Genomic DNA, 17,335 nt, shown 5'->3' on the forward strand with positions numbered 1-17,335 from the left:
CATTAGCCTGGTTTCCACAATTCGTTTTGGGTTTGGCTTCCTTTTCATGTGCAACCCTAACTCCAGGCTAGAACAGAATGGCACCATTGTCTGTCCCTCCCAACATCCAAGTACATAATATAGTATGCTTGTGTTTGCTCCCCACTTCACACACCTTGATGCATAGTCCTCCCACATTCCATCTATCGTCAAATACAATCGCGCGTTATGCTGTACACAATAAACCTAAAATACTGACTACAGCGCTCACGTGCGCGAGCGTTGCAAAATACATTTAAACATACACGTTATTCAATTATCGCACCCACACTGCTCGCTGCTCGTGAGCAATGTGGGTGCAATAATTGAATGACATGTATGTTTCAATTTATTTTGCAACGCTCGTGTAGTCAGCATGTGAATGCTTAGATGCCAATCACCATATAAAGTCCAGAGAAGAAAACGCCTGGAAGGAGGAGAGACGACTAGAAACGATTCAGCTGACCGTTTTATGTGTGGATTAATTGTCGGAGCAGAGGACCTTGTGCATTTCAGGTAAAATAACAACTCAATGTTTATATCCCAGGACAAATTAGCTAGCAACTGCAAGCTAGTTAAATAGGACAAATTAGCTAGCAACTGCAAGCTAGCTAAATAGGACAAATTAGCTAGCAACTGCAAGCTAGCTAAATAGGACAAATTAGCTAGCAACTGCAAGCTAGCTAAATAGGACAAATTAGCTAGCAACTGCAAGCTAGCTAAATAGGACAAATTAGCTAGCAACTGCAAGCTAACTAGCTGAATTGCCATAAATGTTTAATGCTTTTCGACCTGTCCCCCAAGTCATATAATTGGTTCGGAGATTGTTTTGATATTTTAACCGACGTGTCGTGATCGCGTTTTAGTGTGGGGGGACAAAATCAATATGTGCACGCGCGGCCGGTTTGGTTTCGGTCTTTTGCCGAAATCACAAGGCGAGACGCCCATCAACAACGTGAAATTTGCGTGCGAGAGTAGCGAGTGTCAATTCACATGCACTGCTTAGAGTATGCCAACGTAATTGTTTACGAAAATCCATAATAAACCGTTGTTTTTGTTTACTATGGGATCCACCGTACCTGGGCTAAACAGATTGCCAGCTCCTCATGAGGATGTTGTTTGTTTCTAATAAACCAGAGCCATGTATAAACTACAGTACATCTCATTCTTTCTACATAAACAGTGCTCTCTCTTGAAATCGGAGTCCTCAAGTTTTCCAGCTGTTGCCTGTCTAGGCTATAATCAAAATCAACACAGGTACACTGCAGTTGTTTTCAAATATATAGCTGATAAACCTTAGTTTTACAGCCCAATACATTGTTAACTACATCTTGAATCTACTTAGCATAGGGAAGATCATAAAACTTCATTGTCTACAAAATGTGTCTGCTTACTCTACCAGCATTGTTCCACGTAGACAGGAGATTTAAAAAATGCTTGCGTTCTAATTTGACTCTGAAGCCGTAGACATTGTTGACGGCCCTTCCGCTTTCTGTCATTCATTCTATTTCCAGCGTGAGCACGCTCATTCGCGCCCTAAAAAAAAACATGCTTTCAAAAAGAATAAGCACTGCAATACACCAAACAGCTGGAATAAATGTGAACATGGATGGTACAGGGCTGATATGAACGGTATGAACAAAAGTGCCTTTGCTTCATGACACTGGTAATCAGTTTCCCCTGCAATTTCAACCTTTAAGTGGCAAGCTATATAACTGAACAGTGTCACATACAATCCTATTACAAGTTATCTAATTGTATCAAATTAATCTCAATTAATCAAATCACCTAAATAACAACAATTATGAGGCCTAAGTGTTTTATATGTAATTGCATTACCGCGTCCCAAATGGCACCCTATTCCCTACATAAAGCATTACTTTTGACCAGAGGCCTATGAGAATAGTGTGCCATGTGGGACATATCCTAAGTAGTCCAAGACCTTTGAATAGGAGCAGTTTATCAGGATACATGTGTCTCTCGTTACCTCGGCATCTCAGGGCTTCCATAAGTGGCCGTCAAACAGGGCTGTAAACTAATGTGGGCGAATTGCTGGGTAACTGCAGCACTTGTATCTAAAACAGCATGCTCCGACTTGCTTAAGGGCACAAGAGCCACCACTGTGTCACCTAAATGGGGACTTGCCCAACTGAGCCACAATGTACTCCATGACCCATAACTATGTATGTTTATAACACTGTTTGTGTGGCCTTTCACCCCCAGGCATCCCCATATCTGTCATGTGAAGTTAGCATGAAACGGAAAACCAAAAGTACTGTTCTTATTGGACAAATTCAGGTAATATCTCTCTCCTTCCTACCTATTGAACGTGACCATTTTCTCATACTTCTGCTCTAATACACTTATTGGCTCTCCTGTCTCACTATTCTATCCCATTCTATTCCAACTCGGCATTGACAGAGTGAGCTGCTCACTCTGCAAAGCTAAGAATAATCCAACCAAGAAAAAAAAAGTCCTTTGGCATCCACTCTCTCTGCTAAATGTGGACTGAATATTATCATTCCAAAACGGTAAAAATAACTCTGTGTTTGATGTGGGTGACGAGAACAGTGCCTGTCTGTCTGTATGTCTGAACACAATAGCACGAGGCCGGATGAGAAAGTTGGCCAACTACAAACGCAGAGGAAGGATGTTCGGGAAGAACCAAAGGAGCATGGAGATAGAAACAGAGCCAAGAGCACCAAGACTGAGACTTGAAATTGAATCGGACCGCTGTGGATGCCAAAGGGCATAAAGTTGCATAAAGTCCACAAGTGGACAATTGTGGACCAACAACCAATGATCCGTATTCATTCTATTGACAGGTATCATACTGGCTTCTGAGATTCTTTCACAGCATACAATTGGTCAGTCAGCCCCTGGCTATCCGTACATTTTAAAAACAAGAAAATGGTGCTGTCTGCTAATATCAGAAATTTTAAATGATTTATACTTTTACTTTTGATACTTAAGTATATTTTAGCAATTACATTTACTTTTGATACGCCTTATAATGTTTTGTATTTTTCTTGGTAGAAATAAACAAAAGGTTTCAAGATTTTTGTTACAAAAAACTCCTAATATAATGTGAGCAGTGGCTCGATAAACATAGTATTTTATTGGACCTCTCTCACTGCTAAACTAGTTTGGGTTCTTGTGAAGTTTAGTATATTTAATATTTAAGTATATTTAAAAGCAAATACTTTTAGACTTTTACTCAAGTAGTATTTTACTGGCTGACTTTCACTTTTACTTGAGTAACTTTCTATTAAGGTATCTATACTTTTACTCAAGTATGACAATTGGGTACTTTTTCCACCACTGTAAATTGCCCACCATTCACAGCTCACAAAATGACAAGCCAATGACCTCTCTACATTCTCTCACCTGATGGCAGCCTACCCAATCGCATTTCTCATTCCATTTCTCTTCAAATGACCCAACATCATTTCAGTCATTTCGTGTTCCTGATAGCATACTTAGCATGCTTTTACACCGAGTGACTTACAATCACTGCATCCAAATAAAGTCAAAGCAAAAACTCACAACAATCATCACTCACCTGATTAACACACACTGGTTCTGCAGTCGCTTCCATAGGGAACGGTAACACTCGTTTGCTACAGCGTAGATGTGCGGGGAAATCTCGCCCAGGTGGTGTCGGCTGTACCTCTCCACTGCCGGCCGGTCGTATAGGTCAGGGATGGACTGGTACGGGTTCACCGCAGCCAGGATGGAGCCGATGTATGTCTGTTGTAGGGGAAGATAGAGATGAAACACATGGAGAGAAATAGGGTTGATTCACAATACTGAGCCCGAGTCAAGCCCAGCTGGCCTGGTTACACACACATCCACATTGCAGTGTATAGCATGGTTACTGAGAAAAAAAATTAAAAGCCATGTAGAATATCCCTTTTCATCAACAGATAGCATAATTCACATGGAATGGAATGATATGAAGGTTTTGTCTGCAACACTCCCCAGGGAATGACCAGACTTGAACAAGGGAAGTCTTGGGAGAACAGTCCTTTGTCCATGTTCCAATGTGAGAAAAACAGTTTTTTTCAGATAGCCCAAAGGCCGTAGACAACAACAAAAAACAGGCCATAAAAACCTTTAACTTCTTTTCCAGGACCTTGGAAGATAACAATCGGCCATAACCTTCCGCGAGGGAAAAGTAAGTAGGTAAAGTCATTCCATACCAACATGAACAACAACATCATTGTGAACAGTAGGTCTGGATTAGCTTCAGAACACAACGCTAAGTTGATTTGACCTTTCCCCCTTCATTTTCTTAGGCCTTTCTTAGGCCTACTCCAGTTTTCATATTTAAAAGTTCAAAGCCAAATAAACCAGTGCTGAAACTTCTTCAGCCAGAGAAAATGGCACTTGTAACGCCAGGGTAGTGGGTTCGATCCCCGGGACCACCCATACGTAGAATGTATGCACACATGACTGTAAGTCGCTTTGGATAAAAGCGTCTGCTAAATGGCATATATTATTATATATATTATAAAAGGTATGTTGTTCCATGAGTTCTGTGGTAATGAGTAATGGATAATGAAGCGTTTTGGTGCTGAAACTTCTTCAGCCAGACAAAAGGTATTTTGGCAGTTCCCTGAGTTCTGTGGTAATGAGTAATGGATAATGAAGCGTTTTGGAAGAAGCACAGATGCATCTGAGGGGAAAGCGACTTTACACACTTCAATTCGGTACATACACCGATTACAGTTAACAGTGCTGATGACCCTGAGAATAAACTGGGTGAGGGTGAGGCAGTTGTGGTGAGAAAGCATGTCTGGGGTGCAAGTGGATGACGCAAAATCAAATATAAAACACTGAGCACACCACGCCATTTCAACGTGGAGAATTTGGTCATATTTGGTATATACGTTGATCAATGACATTTACAACCCTTTTCTCACCCACTCAAAAAGACAGCCAGAAGCTTGTTGAATTCCCAATGTGTTATCACTATGCTTTCAACCATCTAAAAGCACAACCAAATTCCCAAGGAAAATGTAGGTCTCATTTTTGGTTTAATGTCAACCATTTAGAAGTTCAATTGGGAATACAATGCCATATATTGTATTATTTTAAACAACAACTTAATGTGTTATCACTGTGATTCATCTAATAGCACTTCCAAATAACCTGGATTGCAGATGAAATTACATTAAAGTACATACTGCAGGTGATCAATGCCGTTTGAGATTCTGTGCAGATTAGTATAGCAATTGTGAAGACTTCCACAGACCTGCGATCCTGAACATAGACACTTTCTATGATTACATAAAAAGACATTTATTGGCACAGTAACCTCAAAATGTGGCCATGGATGTGTTACTCATTTTAAGGTTAAATGAATACCGTTACATTTAGTTTCTAAAACGGCCTTAACATTTGGCTATTTACTGGATTACAAAAGTAATATTGAATTGGTTGATAACATAACCAAATATCAACATTTAAAAGGAGATTAAAGGAGATTTAAATGTTGATAGCTAGATTCGAGCCACTGACTTAATCCTATTATTTTATTTATGTGACTTTTATTTTTGGTTGAGATGAATCCAACATATTAGTTGTTAACTTGTCGACAATTAATAGGCTATTTACCGTATCGCAAAAATGATATTGAATTGTGTTTGGTTCTCAATGCAACCAAATATCAACATATGAAGATGTTTCTTCTGCTTAGATAACTCGATCTGTACCACTGAGTATTTAATTCCAGTCGGTCTGTTCTTAACTTACATTTTTTGGTTGCGATTGAGACGTGAATCGAACATATTTTTTATTAACTTGTAAGTTCCACTGTAAACGCACAAATGCATTGTGGGAAAGACAATTAAGTGGCCGGGCCTATGATTGAAAGAACCTTTGAATAATTGGATTCTTTATAAAACAGTGTCTCCTGACCCCTCCTGTCTCAGCCTCCAGTATTTATGCTGCAGTTGTTTATGTGTCGGGGGGCTAGGGTCAGTTTGTTATATCTGGAGTACTTCTCCTGTCCTATTCGGTGTCCTGTGTGAATTTAAGTGTGCTCTCTCTAATTCTCTCTTTCTTTCTGTCTCTCGGAGGACCTGAGCCCTAGGACCATGCCTCAGGACTCCCTGACATGATGACTCCTTGCTGTCCCCAGTCCACCTGGCCGTGCTGCTGCTCTAGTTTAAACTGTTCTGCCTTATTATTATTGGACTGGTCATTTATGAACATTTGAACATCTTGGCCATGTTCTGTTATAATCTCCACCCGGCACAGCCAGAAGAGGACTGACCACCCCACATATCCTGGTTCCTCTCTAGGTTTCTTCCTAGGTTTAGGCCTTTCTAGGGAGTTTTTCCTAGCCACCGTGCTTCTACACCTGCATTGCTTGCTGTTTGGGGTTTTATGCTGGGTTTCTGTACAGCACTTTGAGAAATCAGCTGATGTACAAAGGGGTATATAAATACATTTGATTTGATTTGATAATAAATACAAATGCATAGAAATCACTGGCCACTTTAATAATGGAACACTAGTCAATTTAATAATGTTTACATACTGCTTTACTCATCTCATATGTATATTATTTTTAATATTATACTGTATTTAGTCAATGCCACTCCGACATTGCTCGTCCTAATATTTATATTTTTATTATATATTTCATTCTTTTAGATTTGTGTATTGTTGTGAATTGTTAGCTACTACTGCACTGTTGGACTTAGGAACACAAGAATTTCAATACTGTCACATGTGCTCCCTCTCCGGCCTCTATGTCACCAGGCTGCTCGTTAGGGTGCACACCTGTCACCAGCGTAACGACACTCACCTGGACTCCATCACCTCCTTGATTACCTGCTCTTTATATGTCACTGCCTTTGACTTCTTCCCCAGTCGTCATTGTTGCTGTTTCTTGAGCTGTTTGTTTCTGGCTTCGTTCATTTATTTATTAAATACTCCCTGAACTTGCTTCCCGATTCTCAGCATACTTCGTTACAGATACACATATTTAGCAGATGTTATTGCAGGTGTATGTGACCATTACATTTGATTTGATTTGATTTGGTGTTTTCCGTTTTGTTTGACAGAGAACAGATGTGAGCCATTCCCCACACACAGGGCCTACATGGAGCTGACCTGTGTGTGTGTGTGTGTGTCAGGGAGATGAGAAGCACCGCAGATACAGGTCGTGTTCCACTGCAATGCCTGGATAGCTATTTTACCTATCAGCTAACCACATACGTTACAGCAATCTGTTAGTCGATGACTTGGCACGCAACCATTGGTTGATGCATGTAGCGTCTGAGCAGGGGAACACAGCCTAGTGGTTTTCTGACATGTAAAATACCTATCCAGTTGTTGTAAGATCTGACCGACATCAGCAACGTCTGAGCAGAGAAATGTGCCCATTGAGAGGAGTGAGATGCGAGACTTTGCTCTCACACAGTCACACCGAGTATCTGCGCATGTACACAGGTCCGCGTCGCGCAGCGTCATAGCTATGGGACCAAAACAGTGGAGAAGTTAAGCCTCGCACTTCAACGTTCCTGGTTGTTGAGGAAATTGGTCCGCGTCACGCAGCGTGATAGCTATGGGACCAAAACAGTGGAGAAGTTAAGCCTCGCACTTCAACGTTCCTGGTTGTTGAGGAAATTGACCCACTGTTAGTGATGAGGGAAAAAATCTAAACAGTTACAAATCGGGATATAACTTGACGATATACCACATCATATTGTTTTGACAATATCGCACATATTATTTTTGCAATAGTTGGCTGTACCTGCACAAAACTCCAGTATTTTTCCTTCATAACTGGTTCTCTATCTTCGTTTTAAATAAGGGGCCAATTTTGTTTTTAAGCACTTATTGCCATGACTGATTTAAAACGTATTTTCTCATGGCTCTCTCTCTCGTCCCTCTGCAGCAGACATATGGTGAGCAATATGTTTGGACCATGGAATCGCAATAAAAGCACAGTATTGAATCGCAATACATCCACTATAGAATCGTGAGAGTTGCAAAACATATAGTAATGGCACCCAGGTATTGTGATATTGTATCATGCCTGGCAATTCCCTGCCCTACCCACTATTACCATTTACTTTGTGCATATAATAATAATATAATAATATATGCCATTTAGCAGACGCTTTTATCCAAAGCGACTTGAGCCACAGAAGGACCATAATGTCACCTGTGTGTGGCATATTGATTCAGTATGGGATCTGAACAAATTAAACTGAAGCCTAAATCAGAGGCTCCAGAAGCTACAGTCATGTGTGCATACATTCTACGTATGGGTGGTTCTGGGAATCGAACCCACTACCCTGGCGTTACAAGCGCCATGCTCTACCAACTGAGCTACAGAAGGACCATCTTCGTTATCTCGCTGAGTCTACCTTTTAACATAACCTAACCTATGACTTGACCCATCACCTTACGCATTACTGTCCCACAGTGGCAATTAGTGACATCCCCAAAAACACAAACTATACAACACATAAATGGCTCCTAGTCACCCAGGCACAGGCTACTATCTGTTCCTAACACTAACACTAAATAATATAAAAATGAAAATGTTTTTTTATAAAACTTTAACTAACTAAACTAATCAGATCTGAAAACTAAATGAAACTAAACTGAATTTCAAATAAAAAAAATCTTAAAACGAATAGAACAAACTATAATAACAGAACAAACTATAATAACCTTGGTGTGTGTGATGATTGATCAGAGGCTGAGCATTCAGAAGCTAAATTCCCTCCTCTTAAACATCCCCTATATAGACAAAGAGAAAGCGAGAGAGACTGAAATGTATTTGACCCATATCTAAAAACTCTAAGTACACATTTTAAGCTAAGCACAAGCAAAGAAATACCCATCATGCAATAGTTAAGAGAACACATATTTCTGTCTCCCACAAACTTTCCTACTGTATATACATTAGAATAACAACTGAACACGTACTTTGCTATCTACACTATGTAGAACCATATAGGGTTCTATTTAGGAGCATTTAGGAGATGCTCTTACCCAGAGCTACAGTAGTGAGTGCATAAATGGTTTTACTTTTTCTTACTGGTTCCACGTGGGAATCAAACCCACAACCCTGGCGTTGCAATTGCCATGCTCTACCAACTGAGCCATGTAAACATTAAAATACAAAAACACAGCCATGGTCAATTTAAAATATTCTCACATGTTAAATTGATCAGATTATTTAAAACTCCTGATGTTAAAGTTCATACACTGAGTTAAACACTAACGCTGAGGCACTATTTGAAAGAAAGGGACAAAAACTCAATAAAAAAAAGATTATTCAGATTCAAAAGGATTCTATGTAGAACCTTTCTTGCCTTCCAAAGAATCCTTCATTCCTTCAAAGAACAATTTATTCAAGAACCCTTAGCCTTATAAAGAACCCTCGTCTTCCAAAAAGGGTTCTTCAGATGAAAACGGTTATTGGTAAAGCCCTGTCCATCCGCAAATAACCTTTTTGGAAGCCTTTTTTCTAAGAGTGTACTGTTATGTCTGAGTCTCCGTGATATGGGAATGCTTGATGAACAAAAATATGATCATAAATGTAGTTGAATCTACCACAAACTATCTCTAAAGTGTCTGAACAAGAGTCTTCGTGTCATGCAAGATATAAACTGAGCAAAAAAACAAAACATCGTCTCACTGTCAACTGCGTTTATTTTCAGCAAACTTAACGTGTAAATATTTGTATGAACATAACAAGGTTCAACAACTAAGACAAACTGAACAAGTTCCACAGACATGTGACTAACATAAATTGAATAATGTGTCCCTGAACAAAGGGGGGGTCAAACTCAAAAGTAACATTCAGTATCTAGTGTGGCCACCAGCTGCATTAAGTACTGCAGTGCATCTCCTCCTCATGGACTGCACCAGAATTGCCAGTTCTTGCTGTGAGATGTTACCCCACTCTTCCACCAAGGCACCTGCTATTTCCCGGACAATTCTGGGGGTATTGTCCCTAGCCCTCACGCTCTTCGCTGGCCATGGCAGAACACTGACATTCCTGTCTTGCAGGAAATCACACACAGAACGAGCAGCATGTCTGGTGGCACTGTCACACTGGAGTGTCATGTCAGGATGAGCCTGCAGGAAGGGTACCACATGAGGGAGGAGGACGTCTTCCCTGTAACGCACAGTGTTTAGATTGCTTGCAATGACGACAAGCTCAGTCCGATGATGCTGTGACTCACCGCCCCAGACCATGACGAACCCTCTACCTCCAAATTGATCCCATCCAGAGTACAGACCTCAGTGTAATGCTCATTCCTTCAACGATAAACGTGAATCCGACCATCACCCCTGATGAGACAAAACTTGTCAGTGAAGAGCACTTTTTGCCTGTCCTGTCTGGACCAGCGATGGTGGGTTTGTGCCCATAGGCAACGTTGTTGCCGGTGATGTCTGGTGAGGACCTGCCTTACAACAGGCCTACAAGCCCTCAGTCCAGCCTCTCTCAGCCTATTGTGGACAGTCTGAGCACTGATGGAGGGATTGTGGATTCCTGGTGTAATTCGGGCAGTTGTTGCCATCCCGTACCTGTCCCGCAGGTGTGATGTTCGGTTGTACCAATCCTGTGCAGGTATTGTTACACGCGGTCTGCCACTGCGAGGATGATCAGCTGTCCGTCCTGTCTCCCTGTAGCGCTGTCTTAGGCGTTTCACAGTACAGACATTGCAATTTATTGCCCTGGCCACATCTGCAGTCCTCATGCCTCATTGCAGCATGTCTAAGGCACGTTCACGCAGATGAGCAGGGAACCTGGGCATCTTTATTTTGGTGTTTTTCAGAGTCAGTAAAAAAGGCCTCTTTATAGTGTCCTACGTTTTCATAACTGTGACCTTAAATGCCTACTGTCTGTAAGCTGTCAGTGTCTTAACGAACGTTCCACAGGTGCATGTTCATAAATGATTTATGGTTCATTGAACAAGCACAGTGTTTAAACTCTTTACAATGAAGATCTGTGAAGTTATTTGGATTTTTACGAATTATCATTGAAAGACAGGGACCTGAAAAAGGCACATTTCTTTTTTTTCTGAGTTTATATTATACAATATAATGTATCTATCAATATCTCTGAAGTATCTGACTCGTATCAGAGTAAGAGCTGTAAACTTTCCCTTCTATCTACTGCTAAGTCTGAGTCTTGTCATGCTAGACAACTTTATTTACAAAAATACTGTTTACAGTATATACAACTACCTCTAATTATTTATTAAATGCCTGTGTCACCTTGGACCCCAATGAAGCCCCGACCTAATCTTCTACGGTGTAGATTGAAGTTGTCCCTAGATGCTGATCTTGGGTAAGTTTTGTATTTTCCCAGTAATGGTTAAGGTTAGGATTAGAGGTGAAGCTGGGGGAAATTTTACCCCAGAGGACAGGCAGTCAAATGTGCCTCTTACTGACTGACCCACTTCTGGCTGGATGACACTTTATGCAAATAAATGTGAATGGCAGTTGATATGGCAATATTTACATAACAAATATTGGTTCTCAAACTTCAACCTGGTTTTGTGAAGCCGTTTAGACCACAACAGAGTGCAAAAAAAGGCTTATAAGTATAACATAAATGATCACAATGAAGTGTGCGATACGGTTCTGGTTTAACTGTAAGTGCCGGTAATGTAAACATTGCGTTGAAACACTAGAGAGTCTTAATTTTCATTGAGACGTGGGCTCTGGTCAAATGTCTTGTCTGGTGGTTCAACTCAAGACTGAGGGAGGTTAATGGCTTAAACATAAAAGCAAAAATGTGTTTAATCCAGTGTAAGCGAAAACAATTTCATCTCCTAGTCCAAACCAATTCCATATTATCAATTTATGTGACACTCACTTAATCATATGAACATTTAAAGTAGAAGCCTTTCTTAAACTCACATTGGGCTAGACATGCTACAAGTCTAGTCTTATCTTCCCATTTTGTTCTTGAGAGCAACAAATTACCTCACTCTTTTCACATACAGTGGGGAGAACAAGTATTTTCGATACACTGACGTTTTCCAACTTACAAAGCATGTAGAGGTCTGTAATTTTTATCACAGGTACACTTCAACTGTGAGAGACGGAATCTAAAACAAAAATCCAGAAAATCACATTGTATGATTTTTAAGTAATTAATTAGCATTTTATTGCATGACATAAGTATTTGATACGTCAGAAAAAGCAGAAACCTCTCCAGGTCAGTACAGGTGCATCAAAGCTGGGACCGAGAGACTGAAAAACAGCTTCTATCTCAAGGCCATCAGACTGTTAAACAGCCACCACTAACATTGAGTGGCTGCTGCCAACACACTGACACTGACTCAACTCCAGCCACTTTAATAATGGGAATTGATGGGAAATTATGTAAAATATATCACTAGCCACTTTAAACAATGCTACCTTATATAATGTTACTTACCCTACATTATTCATCTCATATGTATACGTATATACTGTACTCTATATCATCGACTGCATCCTTATGTAATACATGTATCACTAGCCACTTTAACTATGTTTACATACTCATCTCATATGTATATACTGTACTCGATACCATCTACTGTATCTTGCCTATGCCGCTCTGTACCATCACTCATTCATATATCTTTATGTACATATTCTTTATCCCCTTACACTGTGTATAAGACAGTAGTTTTGGAATTGTTAGTTAGATTACTTGTTGGTTATTACTGCATTGTCGGAATTAGAAGCACAAGCATTTTGCTACATTCGCATTAACATCTGCTAACCATGTGTATGTGACAAATACAATTTGATTTGATTTGATTCTTCAGATTTCAGTGCTGTCGCTGGGCAATATGGACTTTCAGCTCCATCCAAAGATTTTCTATTGGGTTCCAGTCTGGAGACTGGCTAGACCACTCCAGGACCTTGAGATGCTTCTTACGGAGCCACTCCTTAGTTGCCCTGGCTGTGTGTTTCCGAGTCGTTGTCATGCTGGAAGACCCAGCCACGACCCATCTTCAATGCTCTTACTGAGGGAAGGAGGTTGTTGGCCAAGATCTCGCGATACATGGCCCCATCCATCCTCCCCTCAATACGGTGCAGTCGTCCTGTCCCCTTTGCAGAAAAGCATCCCCAAAGAATGATGTTTCCACCTCCATGCTTCACGGTTGGGATGGTATTCTTGGGGTTGTACTCATCCTTCTTCTTCCTCCAAACAAGGTGAGTGGAGTTTAGACCAAAGAGCTCTATTTTTGTCTCATCAGACCACATAACCTTCTCCCATTCCTCCTCTGGATCAAAGCGTGTCATTGGCAAACTTCAGATGGGCCTGGCCATGTGCTGGCTTGAGCAGAGGGACCTTGCGTGCGCTGCAGGATTTTAATCCATGACGGCATAGTGTGTTACCAATGGTTTTCTTTGAGACTGTGGTCCCGCTCTCTTTAGGTCATAGACCAGGTGCTGCCGTGTAGTTCTGGGCTGATCCCTCACCTTCCTCATGATCATTGATGCCCCACGAGGTGGGATCTTGCATGGAGCCCCAGACCGAGGGTGGTTGACCATCATCTTGAACTTCTTCCATTTTCTAATAATTGTGCCAACAGTTGTTGCCTTCTCACCAAGCTGCTTGCCTATTGTCCTGTAGCTCATCCCAGCCTTGTGCAGGTCTACAATTTTATTCCTGATGTCCTTACACAGCTCTCTGGCTTTGGCCATTGTGGAGAGGTTGGAGCCTGTTTGATTGAGTGTGTGGACAGGTGTCTTTTATACAGGTAACAAGATCAAACAGGTGCAGTTAATACAGGTAATGAGTGGAGAACAGGAGGGCTTCTTAAAGAAAAACTAACAGGTCTGTGAGAGCCGGAATTCTTACTGGTTGGTAGGTGATCAAATACTTATGTCATGCAATAAAATACAAATTAATTACTTAAAAATAATACAATGTGATTTTCTGGATTTTTGTTTTAGATTCCGTCTCTCGCAGTTGAAGTTTACCTATGATAAAAATTACAGACCTCTACATGCTTTTAAGTAGGAAAACCTGCAAAATCGGCAGTGTATCAAATACTTGTTCTCCCCACTGTACTAAACACAAATATAAACACACCATGCAACAATTTCATTGATTTTACTGAGTTAAAGTTCATATGAGGAAATCAGTCAATTGAAATAAATTCATGAGGCCCTAATCTATGGATTTCACATGACTGGGAGTACAGATATGCATCTGTTGGTCACATATACCTTTAGGATCTTGTCACAGGATCTCTGTCCATTGAAATTACCATCAATAAAATGTAATTATGTTTGTTGTCTGTAGTTTATGCCTGAACATACCTTAACTCCACTGCCACCATTTAGCTGTTCACAACGTTGACATCAGAAAAACCGCTCGCCCACACGACGCCATACATGTGGTCTGCGGTTGTGAGGCCGGTTGTACTGCAAAATTCTCTAAAACAACGTTGGAGGTGGCTTATGGTAGAGAAATTAACATTCAATTCCTTGTAAAAGCTCTGGTGGACATTCCTGCAGTCAGCATGCCAATTTGCTCCCTCACTTTAGACATGTGTGGCATTGTGTTGTGGCATTGTGTTATGTGACCAAACTGAACATTTTGGAGAGGTTTTATTGTCCATAACACAAGGTGCACCTGTGTAATGATCATGCTGTTTAATCAGCTTCTTGATATGCCACACCTGTCAGGTGGATGGATTATTTTGGCAAATAATACATGCTCACTAACAGGGATGTAAACAAATTTGTGCACAAAATTTTAAAGAAATTAGCTTTTTGTGGGTATAGAACATTTCTTTGATCTTTAATTTCAGCTCATGAAACATGGGACTAACAAATTACATGTTGCGTTTATATTTTTGTTCATTGTAGAATGCTTACTTACTTAGTTATTGTGTTCTTCAAATGTATTCATATTTCTTGTGTGTTTTCTAATATTACATTGTTATTGATTATTGCATTGTTGGGTTTTGCATTTGCAAGAAAGGCATGGAATGCCTTGTGCATGTAACATTAAAACTTGAAAGTATTCCCTACATAGTGCACTACTTTTGACAGAGCGGTATGGGGTAGTGCACTATATGTGGACTAGGGTGCCATTTGGAACAAAGACTTTCACATCTGACTGTGATCAGAGGCTGGAGCTGGGCCGTGTGGTTGCCTTCTTAACCAGAAATAGGTCAGTAGACTCACAGACGACTGAGAGAGACTGTGATTCAGCAAAGACATGAGAGGGCGCACAGAGTTGCTCGGCAGTTTACAAGAGGGTAAATAGGGTGTGTGTGTATATCTGTGAAAGAGAGAAAGTGTGTGTGTGTGTGTGTGTGTGTGTGTGTGTGTGTGTGTGTGTGTGTGTGTGTGTGTGTGTGTGTGTGTGTGTGTGTGTGTGTGTGTGTGTGTGTGTGTGTGTGTGTGTGTGTGTGTGTGTGTGTGTATCTCTGTATATGTGTGTGCACAATTGTATGTGTGTGTCTGCGTGTGTGTCCATGCGCGTAAGCATACATTTGTTCACGCCATTAGAGGCAAGTGCTTTTGAAATGACTTGAGAGTGGCAGCTAGCAGTTGCATCTATCAATGGCCTAGCACAGACATGGGGACTTAAAATAAGTGTTTATGCAGCACTGAAAGACTGGTGCTTTCTTTGAAGGAATCTGGGAATCTCTCGCTGGGGGATTGTAGTCTTTGCTTAAAATGGGAGACACAGATGTCTGTTTGGTAATATGAGTGTGTGTGTGTGTGTGTATGCGTGTGTGTGGAAGTGAGTGTGTGCTCATACAGAAATGTTTACCCTTGTGATAATGGAGGAGACACAGAACGTTAGTCATCAGTCAAAGACTAACGTGATTGACCTGAAGGTCTCACTATGGGCCAAACCTCAAACATGATAAATGTGTTCAGAACTTAAAACATGGCTACAAAATATGCAATGAAGTCTAAGAAGGGAGATGTGATCGAACGTTTGAGGTATAGGGACAAAACAGGGCTCTACGCTGACCTTTTTGAAAAAATGTTGGGCACACAAAGAAATTTAGGAGCACAATGAAAAATATTTGCTATTAAAGTTAGAATCGTTCATTTATGGTGCTCCTAAATAAAAATTCCAGGTCGCAGAACAAAATATTTAGGCTCATATGCGAGTAAAATGGTCGCACAGTAGAGTCCTGATACAGTATCTCAAGCCCTAACTACATTATAAAAGGGTCAAGTTTAAATGGGATGAACTCCAAGAAGACATAGTCAACTCTCTGGTTTACTTTAAGCACTTCTCTTACAACACAGCCAGTCAACCATGCCGTTGTAGCAGGGTTGACGTCAATTCCAATTGAACTTAGACAATTCAGGAAGTAAACTGAAATTCCCATTCAATAATGGAACATATTTATTTACATTTTCAATGACCTCTCGGAGGATATTGAAGAGAAGAAGCTATTTCTTTCAAATGTTTAATTATTGACTAACCCGGAATTTGAACTGACCAACCCTGTGTTGAAGTGCTTGGTAACCGTGGCCATTGCCACACCTGAAGTTTGGAGCCAACTAGAGCGGCCATGAAAAATCTATATTTGCTTAGGATGTGGAAAGGTGTCGTGTATGTCACATGTGAGCCGCAGACGGATAGCTCACTATAGAAGATGGAAGTGACTGAACTGAGTTGGATAGGCCTACTGTTTTAGGGATACGGGAACTAAAATCAGTCTCATCATTAAATGTCTGTCAGAGAAGGCTGTCTGCCCACCTAGGGGGTGAACAATAGTCGTATATATTCTCTAAATGTAAGCAGCTGGGTTCTGAAACGTGACCACTAGAATGGAGCCCAAACTGTAACTGAAAAAGGTCATTGCCTGCAGTTACACATACAAAATAAAATAAATTAAAGTGTGCACGCGCACACACTGAAGTTGGCAAGTTACCTCTACACAAATGTAATCTACATATACAGTACAAAAACAAACACACAGGCACACACTGTCTGTGTCTATGTTGTACCAAAAAAAAACACACTCAATGCAACTGTCCCAAAGCTTATGAAATGAAAAAATCTCCTGTTTGACCAATGGCCTGCTGTGAATGTCTGATGGGGGAGAGAGTAGAGAGAGAGAGAGATTAACATTGGAATCTCCATAGGAGAAGAGTAAGGGAACCACTCAACAGCACAGCTGGTTACAATCAAAGCCTGAGAACTGAGGCTAACATTCTCAATCGAACTCCTGTGAGTTAGTGCCACTGAAGCTAACATTCTCAATTGAACTTACTGTGTAGGAGTGTTAATGCTACCACTAATTAGCAATGAGGCTAGTTTATCGCTTTGAAGCTACGTTGA

The 17,335-nt window shown here is 40.7% G+C and overlaps 1 protein-coding gene across 1 annotated transcript in view; it reads right to left on the reverse strand.

The window, feature by feature from the left end:
* The window catches only part of myo10 (myosin X), a 230,997-nt gene that overhangs the window by 101,468 nt on the left and 112,194 nt on the right, over window positions 1-17,335 (reverse strand). The window contains exon 4 of the mRNA XM_046321903.1: window positions 3,581-3,768. Within this exon, the coding sequence (XP_046177859.1) occupies window positions 3,581-3,768 (188 nt within the window). The remainder of the gene's footprint in view (window positions 1-3,580; window positions 3,769-17,335) is intronic.

Source organism: Oncorhynchus gorbuscha, linkage group LG22 (assembly GCF_021184085.1).
Source record: "Oncorhynchus gorbuscha isolate QuinsamMale2020 ecotype Even-year linkage group LG22, OgorEven_v1.0, whole genome shotgun sequence".
Lineage (NCBI taxonomy): Eukaryota > Metazoa > Chordata > Actinopteri > Salmoniformes > Salmonidae > Oncorhynchus > Oncorhynchus gorbuscha.